Source organism: Purpureocillium takamizusanense, chromosome 7 (assembly GCF_022605165.1).
Source record: "Purpureocillium takamizusanense chromosome 7, complete sequence".
NCBI classification, from domain to species: Eukaryota; Fungi; Ascomycota; class Sordariomycetes; order Hypocreales; family Ophiocordycipitaceae; genus Purpureocillium; species Purpureocillium takamizusanense.
The window spans coordinates 637,306-664,146 of record NC_063074.1 but is presented as its reverse complement, the minus strand read 5'-3'; the positions used below and the strand labels follow the sequence as shown (position 1 = coordinate 664,146).

Genomic DNA, 26,841 nt, shown 5'->3' with positions numbered 1-26,841 from the left:
ACACGCTTTCCATCCCACGCGCAGTCGTGGATGACCACGTTCGCAGTTGGAGCTTGCTGTCATCGAATTGTACTACAAAATACATTCGATGTCATGGTATCGCGCCTGAGCTTGACGGCATTAAGTTTTGGCCAACAATATGGCCCTGCCACTGGACCTCTCGCTCATGAGTGAGACGGAGCTCGATTCCAGGGCATCGAACGGCCTCCCGGCGGGCTGCCCCACGCTCGACCTTGCCGCGACATGGGACAGTAGTGGAAAGAGCCTGCTCATTTATAGACCACCAGGTCAGGTTGTGTCCAGGATACATCAGGTCGGAGAGCCGGGCAAGAAGGCTCCTGAAGCTGTGGCGGTGACATGGAAACCTGATGGTACGTTAGGTCCCCTGGAATGGCGTTTTCCTTCCCCGCAACAATCGTTTCTCACCGTCGTGTTTTCTTCCAGCAGCTGATGATAACCTACTTCAGGGCGGTTTCTGGCTGTGGGCTGGACGGATGGCGTTGTGCGGTTGATGGGACTGGAGAACAACAAGGTCGCCCATTACATCCCCGTGTGCGCCGACACGGGTCCGATCATCACCCACATCGGCTGGACAAACAGCGTCAGCTCAAACAGTGATGCCTCACGGTTGGGAGCAAGCCAGCTCACTGACGATCTCGTCAACGACTGGAACAACGACGGAGCCACGCTTTCTGTCGACCTGCCTAAAGAGCTCACATTCTTAGAGGTCGATACGGCACTGCCCAAGATCAGCCCTCTGCCCGCTGGCAGTGCAGGTGCAGAGTAGGTCCCTCTCATGAACAAGGCAGTGAGGGCTCATTAATTTCTACGTGCTGACAGTTCCAATAGCGACGATGCTACGGTATTTACCTTGCGAACGGGCGTTGAATTCTTATTTCAGGCGCCTAAAAAGGAGGAGTATGACCGGGTCAATGTCGTGATCGTCGGCACCAGCGAAGGCAGGATCCAGCTGAGCATCCATGACTCCTTTGTCATTGGATCATTCCAATGTCCGTCGCCAAAACCAGGCCACCCGGGCATCATGATAACCAACGCGTCGCACCCCGAAGTATCGACTCAGGCACTGATCCTCGCTTCGACACCTTCCAATCCTGACGAGGCGCACCTGGTGCCCATGGATCTGCCGTTCATATCTTCCTCGCCCATCAACCTATATCTGTTGACAGCGAAATTGACGATGCTGCAGACCCTTTTGAGATATCTCCGACAGACGCAGCTGCACATGCTGGTTGAATGGAAGAATACCAAAGAGCTGCCAAGCCGATTTCTGCGAAGCGTACAGGGCGATTTAGAGGAAATGCAAAGCGGGCCCAAGAGCATTGTGCCGGCACTATACCACACGGTCGTAACTGGCCATGTCTACAAGCCTGTGCGAGAATGGTTGGTGGACAGCCTTGCGGAACGAGTGAGTCTATCTGCTGCACCTCACTGCTTTCCCGATCAGCGACTTACTCTCTCGTGATAGGGACATAAGCGCTGGGACAAGGCCGTCATGTCTGGCTTGGAAAATCTGCGGAGCATTGTCCACGAAAACTTCCTCCCGGCCTTGGAGCGCTCTGCCATTATACTCAGCAGATTGCGCGGCCTCGCCCTCTTTCACAAGCACCGCGACGACATTGGGCTTTCGGCCACTCAGATCAGCAGGATCATCGATATTGTCGGGTGCCTGACTCTCGTGGGCCACAAGATCCTGACCCACGTCATGGACGAGCTCGAGCACTTTGTTGCGTTTTCCGCCTGGCTTCGCTTTCAGATTGACCGCCTGGCCACCTCAAGCAGCGACGAACTCACCGAGAAGGAGGCCACCATGGATACCTGCAAAGTGCTTACGTATATCGAGACGTACCTCACTGGCAGCCCACTGGACATCTTCTTTGACGGCATCACCAAGGAGGACTACACGGCCGACTGGGAACACTGCGAAGACGGGCTGAGCCTCCTAGATATGCTCGACAAGCAGGTGAAAAGGCACGAGGACGGCCTGCCTAGCATGCGCGCACTTCCGCACGTGAGCTTCCTGGTCAACTACATGACAACTTGGTCAGATCGTATATTCCACGACGTCGCAGAAGCCCGATGGCGTAATGTTCGTTTCGGGAAACTCGTCCCCATCTCCATCGGACGCTCCATAGGCAAACTGGACTGCCGGATGCGCCGCACAGACAAGGTACGTTGAAAAAAAAATATTCCCACCCCGGTATCTTTGGCGCGTCGTGTCTGACAACGCCCAGGGAGGAGTGACTTATGTGGCCTTGGCGGCGAAGGAGCCAGACGGAAAAGGTATGCGAGTGCCCATGTCCGGAGCGTTCCGTTATGTCTTGTTGAAGGGAAAAAAGAATCACTGACTTATACGCCGCCACGCCAGTTTACCTCTTCCGCGTCGAGTTGGAGATCATCAACGGCATTAGCACCAATGGTCCTACCACAGCTTGCGCCATCGACCTGGCAGATCGGAAATTGATCGATGTGAAATTCCTCAACGACGAGACGCTCATCATTGGGTGTAGCGAACAAGGTGCGTCTCCAACAACATAGTTTATAGCATGCCCCGTCGTTACGACCCCCGACTGACCGTCCATTCTACCCCAATCTCGGTCGAGGTACAGATAACGCACCAATTGTCATTTCTGCGCACGTTCAGTCGGACTCTCTGCCCTACAGCGACTTCAACAGTGGCGGCGTTGGTGACGTTCCCGCTGTTTCGTGTGGTGACTTCCCGCTATACCGCCTACCCAAGGAACACCCCATGAAGCCAGTGCGAATGGAGGTGCACGACAAGAGTGATCTGAGGGGCGAGGTTCCCGCGCGGGTTTGTTTCTTGGGAAGCAACCGCACGACATGGCGCACCTTTTCAATGCCGCCGCCGTAACTACATGCAACTAACTCGTGATGCTCGTAATATTCAATACAACGCTTCGACGAAATATGTACATGACCTGAGTGACGCCTTGTCTTGCGTGCAGGGTTCAGCCAAACGGCGCATACAGCCGTATATCACTTCCTCGGCTTCGTGATGTCAAAAAATTCTGTCAAGCCTTCCACCACCGCCTCGACGTTCATATTCACCAACGGCATCCTGTCGTAGGAGTCATCCTTCATGATTGCCACAAGGGCGAGGTAACGATCTACCTCACGCAGCATAATTGGCTTGTTGCTGTCATGCAGGACGAGGCAGCTCTCGGCCGTGGAGCAGCCAATCTGGTCTTCGAGCTTGGAGTTCCACGGCTCAACCTCGAGCTTCTTGCGACTCTCATCGCTCCGCTGCCACGTTCCGTACACCTCGGTGATGTCGATGATGACGTCGATATAGTCGCTGCAGATTTCGTAGCTGGCCATGTCCGCGGTGGCACTGTCGGTGGCGATATAAATTTTGGACAGAACGTCAAACAGATAGGCCTTTTCGAACCGGCACGTGCGGCAAAGATTTGTGAGCATGGACTCGAGAGTGCCGAGCCGCGGGATGAGCTTCTGGATGACGCGGCTAAAGGCCTCGAAGATGGAGTGATTGTAGATGGAGGTGAGGTGAAAGGTGACGGGTGCGTTTTCGAACCCGTTGTCCGAAAGCTCATCTTGAATGCGAATGGTGATGTCCCGTTGGATATCGAGCTTGTAGTCGTCAGAGAGACCGTCCACCTTGTGGATGAACACTTCAATGTTGATGTTGGGGTAGTGTCCTTGCAGCGCAAGGATAGTTGAATTGAGGCGTGCGACTGCCTCGAGGTAGTCATCTTGGGCATCAATGACCCAAATGAGGGCGCCAATCTCCCCGAAAATTGCGTCCATGTCGAAGTCAGAGTTCTCGAAAACGTCAATCTGGCCGGGAAAATCCCATACTTGGAAATCCATGAAGGACCTAGGCCGCGTTAATAACGAAGAGAAGGGGCATAATGATAAGCAATAGGGGGCATCTCACGCCATGGAATCCTTCTGTATACGAGCTGTCGACTCGAGAAATAGCGTTTCATTTGGAGGGAGTTTGTGGAATACCACACTCGAGATGGATGATTTACCACTTCTGTCGTGGTGTAAGTATGTTGCGAGGCGTGAGTGACAGCACGAAGCTCGACTAACTCACCTTCTCTGGCCCATCAGCAGCAACCGCGGTTTGCCCTTGACCGGCTGGGTTGCCGAAGGGTCAGCGGCTTTGCCCGCATCCTTGGCCGAGGCCCTTGTTCCGGTCTGCTGCTGGATACGTCGGAGATTTAGCGCGGCTGGACTCATTGTGCCAACACTAGAACGTAGGAACAAGTTGGGGTCATTGCCCAACTCCGCCAGCAACTCGCTGCGGATCGGAGGATTGAGAGACATGAGATGGAGGAGCTGAACAAGAGATAACCAAAATGGCTTCTCGGCAAGTGCAAGAAAGGGCGGGCGGTAGCAAGTGGAGGGATAGCAGCAAAGGCGCAGAGAAGATGAGACTGCCGATAACGAGGCGTTTGGAGTACAGCGCAAAACATCGCATAGAGGTGTCGTGTTCAGTCCGTCGCCACGCGATGCTGTGCCATGCCACGTGGAGGCTTGAGGGCGTCGTCGTGTGCCGGATGTCAAAGTTCACCTCAGCACTGGGCCGGGACCCGGGCGTCGCCGGTCAATCAAGGCTGCCGCGGCCATTTTCGGTGCCGCCACGGTCTCACGAAGATTGTCATGAGAGCAGCGTGGGCTCGCGAGCGGCATTTCCGAGCGCTCTTATGTTTGTGCTGCCTTTCTCACCCCTGGCTGGGGCCGAGCACAATGCCATGGACCAGTGGTGGACCGCAGATACGTGCCTTGGAATTAGCGAGTAATATCTCCCGGTGAGAGATGGAGCCTTGGCTCATGCATAGCGATCTCGACACTGGCACCGAGGGTAGACCGTGCTGTAGGTGACACGGGGAGGAGCATGCAGTACACCGGTCCATACTGACAGCGTTGCGCTGGCTGATTGTGCTTGTCATGACTTTGACGGGTCGACGCTGGCCAATCTCCTACTCCGGGATGCGCGTACGCGAGGGCAACGGGCGGGCGTCGGGCGTCTCCTTTCGCCCGGGGAGCAAGGGAGCGGGAGAGCAAGGAAAAGACAGCCAGGCATGGACAAAGATGCCTGGTGATAGGAGCGTCGGTTGGCCGGTGATGTCGTGCAACGTCCAACCACCCACCCAAGATGAGAAGGAGAGGGAGAGATTCCATGACGTGACGAGACGACCAACAACAATACCAGCACCACAGCAGGGCAACGATACGCAAGGCAAGAACGACAAATGCGGGCGCGAGAGGGTGAGGGCGAATTTGGGAGACGCAACAAAACCAGGCAGACGCCGCCACTTACCTCCATGATGTGGTTGCGAGGCCCCTTGAGAGGCGCGCCTCAGCATCCAACTTGCTCAAGGTCGTCCCTGGGTCGGATGAGAAAGGGTCGATGGAGAGAGATAGAGGACGGGACTGGTCGCGCGCGTTGCGAGTCGGGATCGGGCAGGCCGAGGCCCAAGCTCGTCCCGTTGCCTAGGAATCGGGCGTCGGCAGGACGGCAATTGCGTCGCTGCCCTGACTGCAAGGGCCGGTTGGCGACGGTGCGAGAGCCAGGGAGTCGCGGATATGGGCGAGAACGGTGGGACGTGGACAGTAGGGGAGGTAGGAGAGCAAGGCTCAATTCGTCGATGACGGCCGGAGAGCGACTTCAATGTCCTTGCCTCCAGCGGTTGGGTTGGGAGAGCGAGATGGTGGCGCTGGTGGCGCTGGTGGCAGTGATGAAGGTCGGGTAGGCTCTGGGGCGGATTGGTCGTCGTGATGGCGCGGATGCGGGACGCAGGTGAGGCGAGGTGAGTGAAGGTGGACGAGGCTGATGCCATGGGGTGAGGGTGGGCAGCGGCACCTCAGCTTCGGCGGCAGCAAATAAGGTGCTGTAGGCGCCCGTGGGTAATGTGGTAGTTAGGGTCCGGGTAGGGGTAGGTCTGGAGGGTCAGTACCAAGGAAGCTGCTGGCGGACCGCCGAACAAGGATGCATGGATGGATGCATGGATGGAAGTACGGAGTACGGCTCCAGTGGATGCCACCGGTACCTTACAGGAGGAGCCCGCCCGGCCCGCGGCCCGCCAGCGCTGAACCCCCCACCTGGCGGTCTGGCAGATGGAGCCCAGAGGCCCAGGATGGTACCTATACGTACTGTACTTCAATCCATCCTACCAGGTGAGATGCCAAATAAATGCACCAGTGCGCACCCAACCAACCGGCCATTCCTGAGTCCACAGTTGACACTTCAGAGGCACCTTTCGGTTTGACATTCAGGCTACGACTGTTTGTCCCTCCTGGCAACGTCCCGCCGCGAAGGTGTTCATGAACCACACCCCTCTGCCATCCCAGGTGCACGTCTCGCCTGCTCACATTAAATTACTTGACCGAGCTCTATATCTGTGAAAACGAGTATTACAGATTGCATATCAGTCTACCCAGCGCCTGCTCGCCAAAGCAATCCCTCTCCCACTAGCACAACGACGTCCCGCCTTCGCCGTCCCCAGCCCACCCCCCCCCCCAAACAAACGCCTCACGACGAGTATTACTTGCGGTTTCGGCGGAATACCTTATCGACGAAGCTCCTCTTCTCCTCCGCCTTCTCTTTAGTCGCCGCCGTCGTCCCGGTCGGCTCCGCGGGCTTGCTTGCAGGGCCACTGGACGACTCCTTCGGGACACCTTGACGACCCCCTGGCGGCACGGGCGTGCCCGATCTCGACGCAGCTGCCGAATCGGCAGGCCGGGAAGTCTTTCCACGCAACTGTCGGCGTTGAGCAGGCGCGTTTCCAGCGGGTTCTAGTGACCACCGTACCTTGAAAGCGCCTCTTCCTGCTTCGTTTCCAGGGTCTCTTGTTGCTGGGGCCTTGACCGCCGTGCCCATGACCTCGCCAATCTGGCCCGCCACCGTCTTGCCGCCCCAGCCAGAGCACTCGTCTGTCACCGGAGCGAAGCGCACAAATCCGCGCTTGGGAGGCACGCGCAGCGCTTGAAACAGGTGTGCTTGGAGGAGCGCAACGTTGCGCTTGTTCGATGTCATCTGCATCTGGCCCGGCAGCGCGCTCACGGTCACCGTGTACGCCGGCTCAAAGGAGCCCCCGAATAGCATGCAAATGCTGTGCTGCAGCGTCACGACAATCGAGGTAACCGGCCGGCCGTATCGTATTGACAAGTGCGTGGAGAGCTCTGTGATGAAGGTATACTCGTTTGTGACCTGGACATATCGTGAGCGACCTCGAAGCTCCCGCGAGGGCCTGGTTCAACGGCATACCATGACATTCGTCCTGACCTCGGCCAGCACAATGGCTTGCGCGCGTATTTGATCTTTCGGTAACGCTGAAGACTTATGTGCCTGGGGCGGCGTCTGCCTGGCCAGCCCTGTTGTATCCCCGGGCTGAGGCATGCGAGGTGCTGCGATGAACATGTTCGCCTCCCTCTCCATGAGCGGCTCGAGAGTTGGCCTGCTCACGTCGGTCCCGATACGTCGCTCCATGAGGGGGATGCTCGGCGGCGGCGGCGGCCTGGCTGGAGGGTTCCGGGGCAAGGGCTTCCGCGACAGCGGTACCGACATGACAACCGGCGACGCCGACCGGCTGTGGACTGGCGTGCCAGTTCGCATCATGGTTGAGACCGCTGCCTTGGTGCCGATGATGCCGGGGATCCGCCTTGCTCTGATTCTGTTGAGTGGTACTGTACTTGAGGCAAAGTCAAAGAGCCCTCTCGTACTTCGTCCTTCGTACACCAATGATCTAATAAAAACTCGACAGGAACGGGCCACGGCCACGCGGGCGGCTGTACGCGTATGCCTACATCCAAAAGGAGCCCCGGTTTTCCCTTCTCGAAACAGCGTAGAATATTCGTCGTGTTTGCAAAGTGGAAGCAACAAAGGGTGACATGTGACTCAGTCCGGGACTGCTTTCGTCGTTGTCGGCCTTTGAGTTGACCATGTTCAGGTTTGTCGAGAGAGAAATTCTGCCAACGCCACGCTCCCTCCCTCCCTCAATCAGGGCGCCAGCATTCGAAGCCGGGTGCTGGATAATTCCGCCTATTCCTGGGGGCAGAAACGGCCACCGTCTCCGTAACACAAAGGGGAGCGCCCGGGACTGCGCCTCACAGGTCAAGGTGACCGTGCCTGAGCCTTCTCCACGGCGCCTGACGCCCGCCTTCGTATGATGCCGTGCTCCCGCGTCTCTTGGTGGCCTGCACAGGAAGCTCGGGGCAATTGTGCCCGAAACATATTCCGTTCATACGTTTCCCCCCGTCCCCCTTCTCCTCCTTACTTGGGGGCGAGTACAAAGTAGGGCGCACGCTCCGTCGGCGGCGACACAAACTGTGCCGGTTGGCGCCGCACGGCGTCACCGTCGTACGGCATGAAACAAAGTGGCTGATAACGCAGGTATACGAAGTGACAAGCAGGCATTCTTCAGCCCCGCGCGCTTACACGTCTTTCGTGGGAAAGAGAATGAAGCAGCACAACGCTGAAAACGTGGGCGTCGCCCCAAATGTTGTGTCTGGGTGGCCCTACAGCTTTTGCTGACCGCAGCAGGCATACCCTTTGTTACATTGTCGTTGGACAAGACTCAAACACCTACTACTGTACCCATTCTCGCAGTTACTGTACAAGGGACCTGGACTCAGACGCTTGGACCTGCGACACCAGTCGCCGCCTTATCTCTCGCAGCCTCTCATGCAAACCCGCCTATGCAGGAAGGAACCTCCATTGATGATGAGGCACGACCGACTTCAGGACATGGCCGGGCTAGCACCACCTCGCAGCGCGGCACTGAACTTGCGCTCAAGAAACATTTGAAAGCACGCGGTCACCAACACGCACAGTTCCAGCGGGACCAACAAGATGGCCAGGATGAGGCCTGCCTCGTTCTGCCGGCACAGCGAACCGAAGTGCGGCTGCATCGACATGCCGACCTGCTTCCACCGGCACGTCCAGCTCTGCATCGTGTCGACCGTAGCGGAGGCATTGACGGCGTAGAAGAGGGCCATTGCCACCAGCGCGGCGATGAAACCGATGACGGGCGCGGCAAGACTGACTGATGTGTGCGCACCGACTCGTTTCCGGACCTATAGATTTTGTATGTGTCAGTCTTGAGTCCGTGGGGGCAAGATGCTTATGATGTTTCTCACCGAGGCGGTCTTGCTAGCGAGCAGAGACACGGCGTTGGCCACGATGAGAATGGCACTGCCCGCGATCAGTGCCGTAGTCGGCCGGAGGTCGAAATGGTCGGGCCAGAGCGGAAGCAAGTAGTCGTCCGGCACGTACGTGTCCTTATACACAGCCAGCGAGTTGGCAGAGAGACCGAGGATGGTGATGCCTGATAGCAGGGCGAGTAATGTCAAGGCGACCCGCAAGCCGTGGACGGTGCCGACGACGCGGGCCTTGATGCGAGTGCGGAGGTCCCGGCCATCACCCTCAAAGTCAGAGACGGTGACCTCGTTCTTCAAGCTGGACGACATGCTGGGCGAGGGCGTGAGGTGTATCAGTGGGAATATGTACAAGGGTAGATAGATGGGAGACAACGACAACAAGAAAGATTAAACCAAGTCCGCAGGACCTAGGTTACGGGAAAAATAAAAAAAGGGGGCGCTCGAGACGAAGAGAAAAACAAGAGAAGGAAGCAAGACGATCAACGCATTGCAATGATGCGAGTCCGTTCCAGAGGGGAGGGAGAAGAGTTATAGATCCATGCCCGTTCACAACGATCATTCGTGTCGCTCATTTGCAGACGGCGAGGTCGAGGTCGTCATCTAGGCGAGCCAATGGCAGTGGGAACGTCGACGCGCCCATGCACGATAGGCGCGCTGGGTATGGGATGTCGCCGACGGCGCAGATGGCTACAGAGAGACTAGAGTTGTGAACTTGTGAGGCTCTCGCGGGCATGTCGCTGGGCGGGTCCCGGATTGGCTGGCGGCGTGCAGGCAAGTCGCCGTGAGTGGGTGTGGGAAATGTGCCATGGCGCTTGTGCCCGGCGGCTGCGGCCAATCAGACACTGGGGGCGGCCACAAATAGTATCAGAGGCCCCCTCGGCACTGCGTTTCGCGTCCCCTCGAAGCGCCAACGCCTTGCCTGTTCCAAGAAGAAGTCGAAGTGTGTGTGCGTGTGTGGGAGGCCAGCCGCTGTTTTGTGGTGATGGGTCCCTGGCCGTACATGGACTCGCATTTGGTTCGCACGCATAACATTTCTTCCTGTACAAGCTGCGTAGACACAACTTCTTGACCAGACACGACTTGTATCGTGTGTTAATTCGGCTCCCCGCATAATGTATCGTGTACTTTGCACCCTGTCAGGGAGGATAAACACAAGAAGCCTGTCCTCACCAAGCCTGTGGTGGGGAAGAGCAGAACCTCGGGTAGGGTGAGGCAAGGATGGGATGAACAGAATAAGGTGACTGCTTGCTTCGTGGGTGGGTAATGCTAGGGTCTTCTTGTAGCCTGCTTCGTTACCTCTTACCTGCAAATACGGCGACATACCTATACTAAAGTACTAAGGGAATAGGAAAGTAGCGAGGTAGGAGCTTAGAGGTAGGTAGGTAGGTAGTACCTTAGGCACGGAGATTATCCTAGGACCTGCAGGAGCAGGACCTTAGTACCTTAAAAAGAACTTTGAGTATTCGTAAACGGCGACCGTAGGTACGAAGCTGCCTCGGGTTCCTTGTCTGGCATGCTGCTGGCTAACCTTCCAGTTCGTATAGCACCGCACTGCACCTGCCGCATTATCGTATATCGTATATCGTATACAGTATACAGTATACTTGCTCTGTCGCGCCTGCAGTCGGCGCTCGGGGAGCAGCGTCCCACGTGACGGATCAATCCAAGGGTGGACAATAGAGACCCTTCTCCTCGCTAGCCCCGAACTCCGTAATTACTACCTTGTCTACTTCGTGCTTCGTACAGACTGCGTGCCCTCCTCTCTCGTGCCGCCTAGTCAGGTTGGTTGGCTGGCCGTTGAGCCCCGAGCGCATTTCCCGCGCCCTCGCCGCATGGCCCGTGCAACGCCGAAGATATTCGGGCCAAGCCCGTTGTCGTTGACGACTTGCATGGCGGTTTGCTCACGATATTCTCCCTCGACTGCACCCTATCGCGGCACCACGAGCAGCGAGAGGCTACTACTGGCGAATGAGCCCCGAACCCTGGCCTGGCTTGCCGGGCCCGTGTCTGACGGCTTTCTTGGCCCGGGCCACCGGAAATGTCCAGCACATGGATCCCATCGACGTCGTTGATAACGACGCATGACAGGCACAACGTGTCAGGCATCGTCTCGTCTCGAGGACAGCATGACACGAACGGCACGCTGGCCTTCGCGCTGGCGGCACCACAGACAGCCTCGAACCACGTGGTGTCTTGGTCAAAGAAAAGCCGGCATGTTCGTTGCTTCTTGCTCATCAGAGACGTGGTAAGGCGGAGCTCGCACTCCGTAAACCGCTACGTACGTACGTACATACTGTAGGTGCTAATGTTCATGCGCAGCTGCAACAGCACCATGCCCAACATGTGCCCCAGAGTCTCGGAGATCAGTAATCCCAGCTGTCTGGGTTTCCCGTAACCACCACACGCCCCCGCGGGGCCACCGTCGTCATTGACAGCGGGAGCTTTGGCGACACCGCACATGTGCAACCACCTCTGCAGACAGACGGCTGTCGACCGAGCGGCCCGCCCACCAGCCAGAGGCTCTCGTCAAGCAACAAGCCTCAATCGAGGGCTGCAATTGCCAATACTATTACAAAGTGCACACGGCGAATGCAGGGATCCGGTGGAGGAGTCGACGTATACTGGACGTACTTCGTACTACGTATTTCAAATACCTTTGAGCTGCATTCGATATCCGGTGTTTCGTCAATTGGTCCGTTGTGAAGATGGTCTCTGAGGCAGGATAATCGAATCGGGGACGAGGACGGCGACGGCGACGACAGGGGCGCGGCGTCCGACACAGTCGGGCATCGACGTGTGCTGCAGGAATTGAAGTTCGGATCGGCGCCCGCTCAAGCGTAGTGTGTGGTCTTGTCAGGCAGACGGCGTCGTTTGAGCTGTCAGCTCAGGTTCGAGACACAGCGCCCTGCACTGCACCGTGGGGTAGCGTCTGCCGCATCGCCCTGCTCGCACTCGCACACGCGCGAGCTTGTTGCGGCGGCTTCCAGGCAAGCTGGCAAGCAGGCAAGCAAGCAAGCAGGTAAGCAAGCAACGCCGACGGTGATACAGACAGACAGATGCTCGGGGATAGTGACAGCCGAAGGGCCGGCAGCTTTCCGAAGCCACTGGCTGCACGGCAATGCTGGCCGCTGTTCCTAGCTGCAGCAACCCCACAGAGTCGGGACGTTCTGCAGACTTCCGAGCGAGCCAGACGTCGAGGTGCATGTTTCACTGCATGTCGCCGACAATTTTCGCCCGCATGGAACCCAGGGACCGGGGGCGTCGTAGCGGCGGCTGGCCGGCCGTAGACGTGGACACATACACACATCCAGGACGAACCCTTGTTGCTCCGCGGCGGTGGTCGGTCGTGAGGAGGTGGTCGGTCTTTTGCGGCACGCACGTACTACGGAGCAGCGGGACGACGGGTGGTGGCCGTACGTAATGTGCTCTCATGGTTCCATTCTAATCTCTTGCCTTGCCTTGCCTTGCCTTGCCAAGGCAGAGAAGGGCAGGGCAGGCAGTCAGTCGCATCCAGCCCACTCTCAACCAGCAGGCGTCTCTCTTGCAGAAACCTTGGGCGGTCGAACGACGAAATGCTGCTGCTGCAATCTGCACTGCAATGCTGCTCAGGCGCCCCATCGTGTCTCATCCAACACCCCCAGAGACCAGCAGGTAATGCCGACGAGGGCACGGGCTCTCATTGGCTTGAATACGAGAACAGGACACAAAACGTCAAGCCACCGATGGCCAATGCACGGCATACGGCGGACGGTAGTTGGCCCTGGCTGGGGCTCCTGGGCCAGCCACGCCCCCCGCGACTTGGACGAGGCCGATTCGCTCCCGGGCAGAGGCCGGCCGGGGCGGCGTTTGTTGCCTGCCTGCCTGCACTCCCGTCGCCAGCCGGACCGTGGCCGTGGATGGCGTGGATGCCCTGGGATGAGAAGGGCATGAACTGAGTCCCGACCTACCCCTGTCCGGCTGCGAGAGTGAGACCCATCCAACCCACCCACGTCCCAGGTCGTCGGGATGTGCAGCCGTCACACCTGCTGCTGCTGCTACTTCTGCTGCTTCTGGTGTTGTTGCGTACCAAAGTTTACGTACCCAAGTTTGTTACCTTGTACCCAAGGCACCTGAGGTAGGTACCCCCTGCTACTACGGCTACGTACCAGTTCGCACATCTTGGTACGTACCTGCCCGCCCTAGTTGCGGAACCCTTGAGGCACCCGGACAGGAAGGAGTACATACATGCATGCCTCGGTATACGCGCCAGCACGGCCAGACAACTGCTTACTTCTTGTAGGCAAGATGGCGCCTGCGAGGATGGGGACACGCCACGAGAACGCCGTTGACGCCATCGTCATATCTTGATCCATCCCACAGCGTCCCCGGGAACATTTCCGTCACCGCGGTGGGACACGTCGCATACAAACTTCGACATCCATCTCCAAGTACCTCCTCTCCCTCTTTGCTTGCCACCCTTGGACGGCCTGCCGAGTATACATAACGGCTCTCTCCCCCCCCGCCACCCATCCGCCCGCCCACGCCTGGTGCCGCCCACGCCTGGTCGACCAACTGCCCCTCCACAGCGGACACTCACGAACGCATTCAAAGTCGCCCACTCCCCGTTTGTGTACGACTCGACACACGCGGGCACGGCTGCCTTCCATCCCTCTGGGACGGGCGACTCGCGTCGTGTCTCGTTCGAAGAAGACGCTTGCATCTCCAAACGCATTCGTCGACCCCATTGCTGTGGTCGACAGGTCATGGGCATATTCTCGCAGTCACCACGCCTCGGTGCTACGCGACTACACGACTCGCATCCCGCCCCGAAGACCATGGACCGCATGCGTCGCACATGTGCCCCCAGGCCGCCTGCTGCCGTCAACCCAAACGAGTTTGTGAGTGCACGCGACGACGACGACTCGAGGCTGCTGGAGCGTCGCTTACAGCTCATAGCATCTCTTCTCCCAACTCCCCCCCGAGTTGCGCCTCAAAATCTGGAACTTCAACTTGCCCAACTCGCGCCTCGTTTCCATCCGCTGCGGCTCCGGGTCGCCGTCATTGCATGAAGCACCGGCTCGCCCGTCTGGCTGTACGACCGGATGCACATCAGGCGCGCCTATCCCCGTCAATCTTCATGTGTGCGCCGAATCCCGCGCAGAGGCTTTCAAGAGCTACAGCTGCGCCTTTGGCTTCGCACGCGGCCCGGGCCAGGTCATCTTCAACCCCGACAGAGATATCCTCTTCTTTGGCCCTCGTGAGGGCTACATGGCTGCGGATTCCCAGTTCCATACTTGCATGTCGATGTGCGACCAGGACGAGCTGGCCAGCGTTCGCCGAGTCGCCATCAGTGACGCCTTGTTCTGGATCGATGATACATACAGATCAATGACGGCCGCGAGTCTAACCGTCGAGGTGATCAAGCAACTTGCTCTGCGCATGTCCAACCTGGAGCACGTCTATTTTGTGCCACGCGAAGAGGATCAAGGCAGCGACCTTGCTATGGTCAAAGAGCGCATGGCTTGTCAAGTGCAAATGGCGGTCGCCACGGTCTGCGAACAGCTGCCGCACTGGCGTCCCCCTCCATGCGATATCCTCTGTCTGAGAGCGCTTTCAAAGCTTGGCGGCTGAGCACGCGGTTCAATGAAGTGTTCTTTCGAGGCGATACCTCAGCGCGAAACAAGAAAAAAAAGGCGCCGGACAGCATTGCCTCCCGGCCATGGTCCGGACGGGCACCACGCAGGATGTCCCATACCGGACGAAGAAGTTGCCACGCCGGTCGCCAAATCATCAAGACAACCCGCTCCCGCTGCAGCTGAGAGACAAACATCAGACAACTCTTGCGCATGCAGCTGCCCGCGAGCCCCGCCCTGCCCGCCGCAAAATGATGTGTATGTATTCACCTGCAAGGAGGCAGACATCGGCCGCTCGATGATACGGGCACGGGGGTCTTACCCCACGACGAGTCATCGCACCGCATAAGAATTGTTTCCCCTTGCAACGGACGGGCACGGCGACGGACGAGTGTAACCGCAGGTAGGAAAAAGAGAGTACCCTGGTGAAAGCCTCTCATCGCAATCTACTATCGAGCCAGCAAAAATGACATGCCATCCGATGGTCGCGCCCTGGCCAGCAGATAAATGGAGGGGAGAGCATCTCATCGACGAGTCGACGTCGGGTCTCAAGAGGGAACGCGGGTCGCAGAGACGTCGCAGGCTAACGAAAACGCCGGGTCAGGCACGAGGACGCGAACAGGTGCGGAACAGAGCTCCTGAAACGCGGAAATTTTTCCTTGTTTACTTGGAATGTGTCTCAGCGAGCCATGGTTGCGACTGTCACGGGGAGAGGGGCGTCCTTTGTCCGGAACACATGGGGCACGAGCAAGAATGCCATGCGAGGTGTGCTATCACGGATCTTGGACATGTCAAAAAGTTAGAGAGCGGGCCTTGCGCGCGACGCTCCGCGTGCTGAAGACGTTGCGCTCTTGAAGAAGAATTGCAGTAGTACGTAGCCCGCATACCAGAAAGTCGTGCGTGCCATGTATCTCGTCATCAGGGTGGCATTGTTCGGCCAGCTCGGCACGGCTGACATGGGTGACATCGCATGTCTCTGGCGACACGCATGTGCGTAACCTGTCATGCTAAAAGGGCCGGGGACCGCATCGTCATGTCTCACCCCCGGACGTCCTTGCATGTGCCCTGTCACATATCTGGCCGTGTTTTGTAGTCTTTTCCCCAAAAGAGGCGGGCTCATGGCCCTGCGGTGACACGACCTTGCCGTCTGCGGCCGGACAGTGCCATCGCGCGAAGCTATGGTGCTTGACGTGCCCGTTTCTAGCCTCGACCCTGTGTGCTGTCGTCCGACTCCCTAGTCCCCAGCCCGATGCCCTTCATTCTACCCCTCACCAATGACTCCAGCGCTCGCCCGACAGCCGGCAGATCGCCGAGCATGGTGAGATGGCCGCGCTCGGTGCTCACCCGACCGCCGCGAACGAGGGCGTATCCCTGCGGCAACATTGCCTCGCGCGCGAGAACAACGCCATCGCCCGCTCGAAACAAGAGGTCATCGTAGGCGTCAGAACACGCAATGCCAGCCCGACCGTTCACCTGTGCCGCGTACACCGTTGGGATTGTCTTCCCGTAGAGCACCGCATGGGGCGGATATGCGTTGGCAGACTCGTGAGTCGACATGTGTGCCAGCTCGGAGCGGAACCTCCTAGTGGCTGCCAGTGTGCGGCGGAGGTAGCACACGTAACGCTCGCGCTCCGGGGCCGGCGGAGACGGCGGCGGAGACGGCGGCAGAGATGCGGCGGAGCCAATGCCCGCTCCCTCCGCGTTGAGCTGGGGTGCAATGGTCCGATCCTTCCTAAGGGCACCCTCCACGGTGCCTTGACCTGGGCGGTTTTCATCGACGTCGCCGATCTCCGCACCATCAGACTTTCTTTCAAATCGGCCGCCCTTCAGCAATGAGTTTGGAAACAGCGATGAGAGAGGGGACGCCGTCTGCAGCTTCTCTCTGTTGTATGCTGGCAAGGCCGTTGCCACGCAGGGACTCAGGCGCCACTTGATCCAATCATCCGCGTTGAAGAAGTCAACGGGGTATTGCTCCCCGGTCTCCTTGTCAACGAAACAAAAGCCGTCATCGGGAAGCAACACAAATGACGTGCGGATAGAGAAGTTGACCTGCGCCGTCAACAGTTTCTCGTTGAATAGCACCGCGTCGCCATTTCGAAGAGGTCCGAGGATGTTGATGCACCGTTGCGGCACGCCGGCGTACAGGACTCCGGCAAAGAGGTCTGGCTGCTGGTTCACGACATGTCTGGTAATCAGGCCGCCCAGACTATGCGCAATGACTATGGCGCCGCGTGAGTCGCTGGCCACTCCCGGTTGATTCGATGGCAGCCCAGCAAGAAACTCGCGCAGCTTGTGCGCAGACAAAGCTGGGCTGAGCCGCCAATCGTAGCCGTAGTCCCAGACTCTCAGCCTGCCGTTGCGAGCATTTGCGCAGGAACGCAGGCGCTTGAAGAGTTTGCGGGATATGTCGACAGGTCCAATGTGTTTGAGCATCCCAGACGGTATAATGCTTTCCTCCATGCCAGCTTCATCTTCATCTTGAAGCCCGACCTCGAGGTTGGCCTTGCGCAGGTTGAAGCCCAGCTTGACAGGTGCCCAAAGCTGCTGATGTGGGGGATCGGCGGATCGCAGGACAGAGCCGCGATAGCCGCCGAGAACGACGATATCCCCCTCGAGCTTTTCCAGAACACGATCCAATGGGCTCAATACGTCGCTCTTGGACGCTGATACCGGTACGCTTCCGGCAGCAACACGGCTCACAGTTGCTTGTTGGGAGCCAGACGTGTCGTCAGTCCAGCCGGCAAAGAAACCGTTGAGCGAGATGGATGACATGCGGGATCCCGCGTTTAGCTTGGGTAGACTGGGCATTCTGAAGGTTGGCACGTCGGGCAGACTGTCTCTGATTGCCATGAAGCGAATATTGACCATTTCACGCACGTCTTGGAACCGTTCGTCGTCCCCCAGGGATGAAGCGCGCGATAGACTGTGGTACAGCATGCTGTCATCTGATGTTACCTTTCGGAGTACCGGAGGCCTCGATTGCGCTGGTAAAGGCGTTTGTGTCCCGGCTATTCGGGGCTTCATGCGGTGGTCCTGGGGCTGTTTCAGCTGTTGCAGGAGCGATACGGAAGGCGAAGAACAAGTCGTTGTTGGTCGGGCCATGCTAGTCTGTCCAGGCTTGTGATCGCCAGTGAAACTAGAAAAGAAAGAGGAGGGAAGCGATGGCAAAAAGTTGGTAGGCATGTTGATAGACGGTAAGGCCTTGGACAGTCGTTTTAGGGCTTCCTGGCCTGCGGATCTAGATCGGCGCTGGCGAGTTGGACCGAACGCCGAGTTGAGGACGCTGCGTGTCTGGCTGGAACGGCCAGCCTTGTCGTCGATGATGATATCTTTTGGGCCTGAGACCCAAGGTGAGGGCAGTGGGTGCACTCCATTTTCGTGTGAGCTTGGAAGCCGACCGAGGTTGAGGATGGGCTTTCCTGGCCGAGCACCTTGTGTCGCCCGGGACGCCTCGATAGGCAGATGAGGCTTCGGGGGGAGCGGATCACTGTCTTCTGCCTCGGCCTCTGCAATGGCACGGTCGAAGCGGCCACTGTCAGGAACTGCCTCTAGAACTGCAGCCTTTTCCACTGCGGGCGTTTGGCACGAGGTGAGATGACTGGCCGCAGAGCTGATTGCCGGCTGAAGAGCTGCCTGCGCGCCATCCTGGTCCTCAAAGGCGGAATCTTCATCGTCGTCAGGTGTGTCGGATATGACACCTGGTTGGTCCTGTACTTCCTCTCGTGGTTGTGATTCCAATGATGGGGCATGGCCGGAGCCGAAAGGGCCCAGTGGATTGGCACTGCTCATGTTTCTATCGCTGAAACGAAGCAGGGTCGAGGTTGTGCAACATTAATGACGAGGCGGGCGGCACCGTGGATGATATAGCGGCGAGGAGGAGCAGTGCTGACCTCTTGCCTCTTGCGGCTATGCGTGGACGTCAGTGACGTGAGCGATGGTCGATTGGCCAATAAGAGGCGGCTGACGGCTGAGGTTATCGCGAGATGCTTAGTCCATGAATAGAATCATGTAGCGCCGCGCCGCAGGGGGGATCGACATGGCTGGATGTAGCTGAAGGCGATGTATTGAGAGCGTAGATCATAAATTGCCGAGGAAGTAGGATACCAATGCGTCGTGATGAAGGATCGGAGGTACTGGGGTAAGCCACAATTGTCAGTTGCGAGCGTGCTGCAATTTTGGTACCAGGAACGGCCGTGACGGAGCGCGAGGAGCCGCTTGTTTTATCCACGAGGGCTCGTATGGGTCGGGCTCTGCCCAAACTCGGCACAAACGGCGGTTCCGACCCCAGAAAAAGAGGGCTGAAGGGAGCGTAGGCGACTGTTCAGGCGCCGCCGCCACTCCGAGCCTCCCGAACTGGCTCCAACACGCGCTGGGGCCGTGGGTGGTGTCGACTGTCGGGCAGTTGTGCAACGAAATACGACAAGACGCTCCAGGAACGGACAAACTGCCCAGACCAGCAGCACAGGCCGCCGCCGAGGACAGCGCTGGTGGTTATTAGCGTGCCCTGCTGAGCTTTGTACCGGGCGTTTGTCCGCCCACCCCGCCCTGCTGAGGTTCGGGCCGTCAGCCAGTTGCTGCTGATTCCCGTCGACTCTTGGGCGAGCCGGCCTCAGTGCAGACTTGCCATGGAATTTCTTTGAACCCTGTCTCGCGCAACAGCCGTTGGAGGCTGGTGGTCACGGCGACGACAATAAAGTCCGGTGTGTATCATCATCTCTGAGACGCCGACGCCGATGCCGACCTGGACCTGCAGATGCAATGTGCCGCTTCGCGGCAAGCCGGGCGGCCTCGATGGGGCGGGCAAATCGTCATCGTGGCGGGTTTGGCACGTGAAAGCAGCCGTTGGCGTGGTTCAGCGACGCCTCTTCTAGGGCGGAGATTGCGGCATTGCGATGCGCAGTCTGGTACGCGCTCTTGGTAGTACAAAGGCTTGCTGGGCACGATGGGCTCAATTAAATAGATGAAGTACGGTAGATAGATGGAGGTCAAATCATGTCCACGGGAGGTCGGCACAGGACCATGGGCTGCTGGCCGTGGCGGTCGGTCGACATGCCTGGGGTGGCTTGCAGGCAACTATACGAAGTAGATGTCTCCTGCCTGTCGTGGACTCGCGGCCGCACCTTCCGTCGACTGCGAACTCGCTCCGCTCCGCGGACGGGCGCACCGCATACGGAGCATGCACCTTGCATACAAAGCACCTTAGTACCTTGGTACAAACCTACTACCTACCTACCTAGTAGGTACCTACCTTATGCACTCGGGTTGGTTTCCCGTCCTGCCCTGTCTCGTTCCGTTCTATCCTGTCCTGTGATAGATGAATCACTGGCCGACGGTACACGACGCGACTCCGGCAGGCAAGACCCGGCGCCCCGGCGAGCGGCGGCGGCGGCGGCAGTGGAGGCGGAGGCGCGGTGCCCTGCACTTCGTATGCATCGGACTTTCATCATCAGGCCTGTTTGAGTTCCACTTCGAACCCCCCCCCGCAAACGTCATTCGTCGCTGGGCCCCCGAAGCTGGTGCAACGACGGACCGCGGAGCGGAAGCTCTATCGGCCCACGACACCGCGACGCGCCGCTGTGACTGCATCGGGAGTACATGCACTTGGCCCTTCCTCGGCCATGCTCTAGCCTTGTTGCCTCGCTCCACGGTTCCTGCGCCATATCGCTCACAATTCAACTGGAGAGGCGCTCAGCTTCTGCGTAGCCGCTCGCACTGCCCATGCGCGCTCGGCCATTTGTTATTCGCTTCTCTAGGAGTGTAACAAACACCACACTCGTCAACCTCGTTACACAGCGAGTGACACACAAAAGCGGCAGCCATGTCCACCCTCGAACCCAGACCGCCCTACTCGGACGCCGAGCTGGCCGCCCTGTACCCTCCTCAGCTCCGCCTCCAGCAGGTCCAGATCCTTCTCCGCCACGGTGAACGCACCCCCGTCAACGCTCGCTTCACAAACACGGGTCTGGCGCCGTTCTGGCCTTACTGCTCCTCCTACCGCAACCTGCGCTCCGCCATCCTTGACCCGGCCGCCTCTGGCGCCGTCGTCCAGGGGAGGCCCTTCTCCACCTTGGAGTGGAAGCGCCGCCTCGAGACGTTTGGTGCCAACGATGTCGCCGTCGTCGCTGCCGGACCCAAGGGCGAGCTAGACGGCATATGCGACATGGGCATGTTGACGGACCGCGGCCGTGAGACGACTCTTGAGCTTGGCCAGAGGTTGCGGAGGCTTTATGTCGACCAACTGGGCTTCCTCCCTGCGGGCATCAAGGACACAGACTTTCTGTACCTCCGTGCCACCCCGATTCCTCGAGCCCTCGAGTCCATGCAGCAGGCTTTCCATGGACTCTATCCGCCGCACACCCGCGCGCCAGATCTGCCCCCTCCAATGGTCCTTGCCCGCACCCCATCTGACGAGACGCTTTTCCCCAATGATGGCAACTGTCGGCGATTCGCCGCCCTCTCGCGTGCATTTGCCCAGCGCGCCGCGGATCGCTGGAACGATTCCGAGGACATGGCTTTCCTGAACAAGAGACTTGGCAAGTGGATGCCCGACGACAGCCCCAAGGTTGCTGTTGATGCGCGGCCGCGATTGAGCGGCATCATGGACACCATCAATGCTACCAAGGCCCACGGCCCGGACACAAGATTGCCAAAGGAGTTCTACGACCCCCAGGTCAAGCAAATCGTCGAAAAGATCGGCGTCGAGGAGTGGTTCGCCGGGTACAAGGAGAGTCGCGAGTACCGCACCCTCGGCATCGGCGGCCTGCTCGCGGACGTGGTCTCCCGCATGGTTGGCAGTGCCGAGCACACCGCCGCAGACGGGCGGTATGAGGTGACGTCCCAGTCTCGTCTCCCCGATGCCACCGCCAGACCCGTGCAATTCGGCCTGAGCGGGTGCCACGATACAACCCTCGCCGCAACACTGGCCAGCCTAGGGGCCTTCAACACGGACGCATGGCCGCCATTCACCAGCCATATCGCCGTCGAGCTCTTCCGCCATGCCGATACACCAGCACCCCCCGCCTCGTCCACCTCGGCCTCTTCGCAACTGTCCTCGTGGCTGCCCTCATTTCTGGGCGGCTCTCGCGCCGGCGAGCAGCCCACCGGCATCGGCCGCAAGCCCACCAGCGACCTGAGCGACTCGGAAAGGGCCAAGCTCCAGGGCTACTACGTCCGCGTCCGCTACAACGACCAGCCTGTTACCGTGCCGGGGTGCAAGGCCGCGGGTAAACATCTCGACGGTGATGAGTCCTTTTGCACGCTGGTAACTTCCAACCTTGTCTCAGGCCCCTCCGACGAGTCTGAATGTCTGCTAACTGATCATGTCTAGGAGGCGTTCAAGTCTATCGTAGACAAGTTCACCCCTCGCAACTGGAAGGCAGAGTGCCGCGCAAATGTCAAGGCGCCGGCATTTCCAGCCAAGGAGGAGCCGGCTGGATTCTAGCTCGCTGGCGCGGTAATAAGCCGCATGCTGCTCAGTATATTTGCACGCAGTGAGTACTCTCATAAAGGAGTTGTGGTATCGGTGCAGAATATTGGGTCACAGCCGTGTACAGTCGTCGCCTTCATTAAGAGCAATTGGTGACCAAACCGTATCTGTTCCGGCTAATCACGCGCCTACGTACTATTCCCCAGCTGACCGGATCATAACTCACAAGTCACGATCATCCAGCCCTGGCTCGGCCATACTAGACCCTTTCAGTCCCTTTGAAATGTCTGTCTTTGTCCCTGGCTTTATTCAGTGCCCGAGGAATGCCGAGCTCACGTTCCCATCTCTTCTGGTCCCGCTTTCATGCAGAGGCCCACCATGCTTGTAGCAGGTCTGGCCGCTCGGCCTTTGCATCTCCGTCCCTTCATCCCCTCTCCGCTCTCTGGGGATGCTACCACAACCGTCCTCGTCATGCTATCCCGAAAATGACGACCCATCATACACTCAGCGGAAGGAGACTATTATCAGAATGTGCAAAAAGAGTAGACGAAAAAGAAAAAGAACGTAAAGTAAGGTGTGTGCAGAAAGGACAGACGACCCCAATTTCAATTACAACAAATACAAATTTCTCATGTCGTTTTGGGGCTGTGTGATATTAGTTTGCCACCTCTTCCTCGACCCATCCGTTAAGACCACCCTGGATCGCCAGGCCGAAGCCGCCGGCTCCCATCCCTCCAAAGCTAGCCTGGTAGTGGTGGCCACGACGTTCGCCCTCGCTTCCATTGCTTCCCGGGACGCTGCCGGGGCTATTGCCACCGTTCTCGAAACCAGGGGCCAGGACCGGAAGGCTGACCGCACGGCTGTGTTGACCTCGAGGTCCAGGAGCGAGCAAACCGCCGATGGTGGTTGCACCGGAGACGGCAGCGGCAGCGGCAGCATACCCATTGGAGATACTAGCGGATTGGCCGTGGCCACTCAACTGACCCTGCTGGGGCACATCTAGGGACAGATCGTTGGGCGACGACTGTGCTGCATGGAAGAGTGGGTGCTGCATGTGCATCGGGTGCTGCTGTTGGGTTTGTTGCTGCTGTTGGTGCTGAACCTGCTGGGACAGTTGGCTGAGGTACATGGTGAGCGGGTTATTGTTGGCGTTGAACAATACAGCCGATTGCTGTGGGCCATTCGGAGGCGAGCTGTTGCTCTGCGACCCGTTGGGCGGGGGCGACGAGACTCCATCGCCCCGGGGAGACTGATTTTGCTGCATCTGGCGGGGCGGGTTTCCGCAGCGGTCCTTGCCGAAGTTGACTTTGAATTTCCGGTACTCTTCCTTGCCGCGGATCGCCTCGATAGCCTTGATGGCATTGGCAATGTTGGTGAAGTTCACAAACGCGCAGCTCTTCTCCCTCAGGGTGTTGACCAGTTCAATCTCGCCAAATTCGGAGAAGTCCTGGCGCAGGCGGTCCTCGGTCCATGTCTCGTCCAAGTTGCCAACATAGACGTTGCGAGAGGCACCGCCACTTACTGCAAGGGCAATAGCCGGAGGCAGCGCACCAGAATGCTTTCCCCACCCGATCTTGAGTCGTCGGTTGTGAATCATCAAGCCTTGCAGGTTGCTGAGGGCGTAGAAGGAAGCAGCCGCAGTCGGGTCAATGAAGGTGACGAAGCAGATGTGCTTGTCCGGAATGTAGCGGATGTGGTGCAACAGACCACCCCTTACCACATTGCAAATCTCCTCGATGGTCGTCTCAGGGTGAATGTTACCTAGGTAGATGGTGCGGTTACCCAAGTTGTTTATTCCTCCGGCGGTGGTGGCGACGGCAGCAGCGGCCACGGACTGCTGGGCAAGGGCGTTCGAAATCAGATCACGATCAGCCCCTGTCAACATGTGCGCGTATCCAGGAGCAATTCCCAGGTACTGGGCGGCGTTCTGCTGTTGTGTCTTGGACACGTAGGCGCATCGGTCTTTGCCGTAGAAGACACGGCGAGGTGCCTGCCACTTTGGCTCCTGGGGGAGCTGAGAAACGGCCTTGATGGCGTTGGCGATGGAGAGATAGTGGACGAAGGCAATATTTTTCTCCCTGACAATCTTGACAGTGTCAATGACGCCGAATTTTCCCAGGTCCTCGCGCAGCTCGGCGTCGGTAATATCCTCTGGAAGATTTCCCAGGTAGACATTGCGAGAGGCACCAGACTGCTGCACAGCTAGGGCCACAGAAGTGGGGACCTGGGATGGCTTGCCCCAGCCGACTTTGATATCCTGACTTTTGATGCAGAGCTTTTTCAAGATGGCATCTGAGTGGAAGTGGGTAGCGGAACTGGCGTCGAGGAACGAAATGAAGGCACAGTTTTTGTCGGGAAGGAGGCGCACAGACTCGATCTGCCCGCTGCGAACGTGTCCCAGAATTTCCTCTGCCGACGTGTCCGGGGGGATGTTGCCGAGATACACCGTGCGGCTGGTGCCAGTTACAACACCGGATCCCATGGACACGGGCGAGGCGGGCTGCATGGGTGCCTGCATGCTGAAGCCCCCGGTGGGCGACTGAGGAGGGAAGAACTGCGGTGCCCCATAGGTCGAAGGAGACACCATCGTCTGGTAAGGCTGTGGAGAGATGCTCTGCTGAATAGGGCTAGAGACGCCGCCGCTGTGGCCCTGGTTGCCCCCGTGCTGCTGGCCAGCCTGTTGGAATCCTGGCAGACTCTGGAATTGCGGGCTGCCAAAAGCAGCAGGGCTCCCAGGTTGAAAGGGGCTCCCAAGGAGCAACTGAGACGGAAGTAGTGGGGTGAACTGCATATCGAAAGCGGTGCCTGGGCTGGCCAGGTCACCGGCATTGGAGGGAGACCCCGGCTGGTTCTGGTGGCCCATAGCCTGCGTGTTCAGCGAAGGGACATTGCCTCGACGAGGATGACGGTCGGCAAAGCCCGAGATGTTGGAGGTGAAGGCGCCGTGCGAAAAGCCAGTGTCACTGGTTGAGGGCTTGGAGGCATGGCCTTGGAAACGACCAGGGGCGCCAGGATTGGGGCCGCCTTGGCCGACGGGTGCGTTGAGGTCCTGCATACCTAGAAGGTGAGGGGGGACGAGCGAGTCCCGCCCGGAATGCGATAGGACCGCCGTTTTGAAAGATTGGACGTGCCTTGGGGAGGCACGAAAGATGTAAGACGCGAAAGGCAGCTCGTGACTCCAAGTAGAGTCCAGGGAGTCGCAAGGTGTCGAATGAGGCGAATAAGGGGGAGGACCAGGCTGCTGAGTGAGCCGGCGAGAAACAGTTGCAGCAAGCGTCGTCGAAGTAGACGAGCAGGCTGCCCAAGATGTGTGAATCGAACCGCCGCAAGCAAGCTAGGAGCTAGAATACGTATGTATGTATGCAAATATAAAGCTGTTGGATACAAGCGGCGTGCTGGACGATGATCCGGGTCCCGCAAGGTAACAGAAACAGTCGACCGATAGGGCGAGCAAGAATCCTAGTGCGGCAAGCCGACAAGTCGTGTGAAGAAATCGAGGTGGCGTGGAAAATGCTTGTCGAAGGATACAAAAGCGCGGCCAGTAATGGGCTGAGCGAGAGTGTCGAAGGGCATAGGAAGGCCGGTGTCGAGGTCGAGGAGGACTGCGGGATGCAATGACCGGGATCTCTCGAAAACGGAGGGTCTCGTGAGCAACGGACGTAGGCAACGGAGCCCAAAAAAAAAAGAGGTAATTAAAATAGGCGGAACGAGCGTCGATAAGTGTCGAAGAAGATGATGTGCGTCTCAAAAGCTGGCCTCGCTCGGGAACAGCATCTGGAGCAGGGGTGTGCCAACAGCTCACAGAAGATGGAAAAGGTTGAGGAACGAGGAGGTGAAAAGACGAAGCGATGATGCGTAGCAGGATATCGCGGGCGGCGGACAGGGTCGACGGGGCAGGGAATATGAATTGTAGTCGGCCTGAGGCTCACCTCGCAGGTGTAGGGAGTAGAGAGCGAGGAAGGGGAGGAGGAGCGGAAGGAGGAGGAGAGGAAGAAAGACACGCGAGAGCGCGAGAGCAGTGCGGCGCGAGGTCAAGTAAGGCACCAGACGAGGTGTCGAGATGGGGGTGTGGAGCCGGCTCGGGGATCAAAAAATAAGGGACAATGCAACTAAGACGCCCCCCCCCCGGTCAGTGGGCAGTCATCCAGTGGGCGAGGGTGTCCAGTGGACGAGGCACCACAGCGCAATACCTCCCAGTGGCTGGAGGTCACCCCAGAAGGCCCAGGCGAACGGGACTCGGAACAGGTTCGAGACGAGCGGCTGGCAGCACCCCCGGAACAGAAAGCGGCAGGTCATGTTTTGACAGCCGTCCGTGGAGCGAGAGCCTTTGCTACTAAGGGCACAGGCACTTCCAATCGCACTACTAGGTTATTACTACATTTATGTAGGTACCTCCCTACTTTTCGAGGCCCACAAGCCTCAGCACGGAAGGTTAATGAGGCACTGCTCATGTGCATTGCATCCGACTCTGCACTGGGGCGGCGGCACGAGGGGGAACAGTTGGGAGGGTACGCAGTCCACTATCCCACCATTATCGATGCGGTCCCATTGATTGAGTGTGCCTGGATGCGCCGAGAGTGGGTGAATGACCGATTGACTGAATTAATGAATGAATAAGATGGATGCAGGGCCAGGCCA

The 26,841-nt window shown here is 58.4% G+C and overlaps 8 protein-coding genes across 10 annotated transcripts; 3 read left to right on the top strand and 5 right to left on the bottom strand.

Annotated features, from left to right (window-relative positions):
- The first annotated feature begins 14 nt into the window (after positions 1–14).
- JDV02_007510 (uncharacterized protein) lies at positions 15–2,942 on the top strand. The gene is made up of 7 exons (XM_047989012.1): positions 15–371; positions 468–783; positions 850–1,426; positions 1,487–2,188; positions 2,253–2,301; positions 2,387–2,536; positions 2,628–2,942. Exons 1-7 carry the CDS (start codon positions 140–142, stop codon positions 2,888–2,890), a joined length of 2,289 nt encoding a protein of 762 aa, XP_047845011.1. The 5' UTR covers positions 15–139; the 3' UTR covers positions 2,891–2,942.
- GTR2 (GTP-binding protein gtr2) lies at positions 2,902–5,768 on the bottom strand. 2 transcript variants are annotated; one of them, XM_047989011.1, is made up of 4 exons: positions 5,327–5,768; positions 4,097–4,203; positions 3,935–4,036; positions 2,902–3,874 (listed from the first exon to the last, which is right to left on the bottom strand). In XM_047989011.1, exons 1-4 carry the CDS (start codon positions 5,330–5,332, stop codon positions 3,016–3,018), a joined length of 1,074 nt encoding a protein of 357 aa, XP_047845010.1. In that variant the 5' UTR covers positions 5,333–5,768; the 3' UTR covers positions 2,902–3,015. The 2 variants fall into 2 exon arrangements, with proteins under 2 accessions (XP_047845010.1, XP_047845009.1); XM_047989010.1 differs by having other exon boundaries at positions 2,903–4,036; positions 4,097–4,206.
- Positions 5,769–6,534: 766 nt separating this feature from the next.
- Positions 6,535–7,947, bottom strand: JDV02_007508 (uncharacterized protein). The gene is made up of 3 exons (XM_047989009.1): positions 7,274–7,947; positions 6,818–7,216; positions 6,535–6,766 (listed from the first exon to the last, which is right to left on the bottom strand). Exons 1-3 carry the CDS (start codon positions 7,622–7,624, stop codon positions 6,551–6,553), a joined length of 966 nt encoding a protein of 321 aa, XP_047845008.1. The 5' UTR covers positions 7,625–7,947; the 3' UTR covers positions 6,535–6,550.
- Positions 7,948–8,511: 564 nt separating this feature from the next.
- JDV02_007507 (uncharacterized protein) lies at positions 8,512–9,882 on the bottom strand. Its single transcript, XM_047989008.1, has 2 exons — positions 9,145–9,882; positions 8,512–9,081 (listed from the first exon to the last, which is right to left on the bottom strand). The coding sequence occupies exons 1-2, from the start codon at positions 9,472–9,474 to the stop codon at positions 8,746–8,748; spliced, it is 666 nt and encodes a 221-aa protein (XP_047845007.1). The 5' UTR covers positions 9,475–9,882; the 3' UTR covers positions 8,512–8,745.
- A 4,025-nt stretch (positions 9,883–13,907) lies between these two features.
- Positions 13,908–14,775, top strand: JDV02_007506 (uncharacterized protein; the record flags this gene model as incomplete). The annotated part of the gene is made up of 2 exons (XM_047989007.1): positions 13,908–14,042; positions 14,101–14,775. The coding sequence occupies 2 exons, from the start codon at positions 13,908–13,910 to the stop codon at positions 14,773–14,775; spliced, it is 810 nt and encodes a 269-aa protein (XP_047845006.1).
- On the bottom strand, positions 14,576–19,802 carry JDV02_007505 (uncharacterized protein). The gene is made up of 3 exons (XM_047989006.1): positions 19,402–19,802; positions 15,100–19,325; positions 14,576–14,959 (listed from the first exon to the last, which is right to left on the bottom strand). The coding sequence occupies exon 2, from the start codon at positions 18,564–18,566 to the stop codon at positions 15,978–15,980; it is 2,589 nt and encodes an 862-aa protein (XP_047845005.1). The 5' UTR covers positions 18,567–19,325; positions 19,402–19,802; the 3' UTR covers positions 14,576–14,959; positions 15,100–15,977.
- A 569-nt stretch (positions 19,803–20,371) lies between these two features.
- JDV02_007504 (Acid phosphatase) lies at positions 20,372–22,874 on the top strand. Of its 2 annotated transcripts, XM_047989004.1 has the most exons (2): positions 20,372–22,038; positions 22,105–22,874. In XM_047989004.1, the coding sequence occupies exons 1-2, from the start codon at positions 20,596–20,598 to the stop codon at positions 22,216–22,218; spliced, it is 1,557 nt and encodes a 518-aa protein (XP_047845003.1). In that variant the 5' UTR covers positions 20,372–20,595; the 3' UTR covers positions 22,219–22,874. The 2 variants fall into 2 exon arrangements, with proteins under 2 accessions (XP_047845003.1, XP_047845004.1); XM_047989005.1 differs by having other exon boundaries at positions 20,372–22,751.
- JDV02_007503 (uncharacterized protein) lies at positions 22,332–26,224 on the bottom strand. Its single transcript, XM_047989003.1, has one exon. The coding sequence runs from the start codon at positions 25,256–25,258 to the stop codon at positions 22,859–22,861; it is 2,400 nt and encodes a 799-aa protein (XP_047845002.1). The 5' UTR covers positions 25,259–26,224; the 3' UTR covers positions 22,332–22,858.
- Between the last annotated feature and the right edge of the window lie 617 nt (positions 26,225–26,841).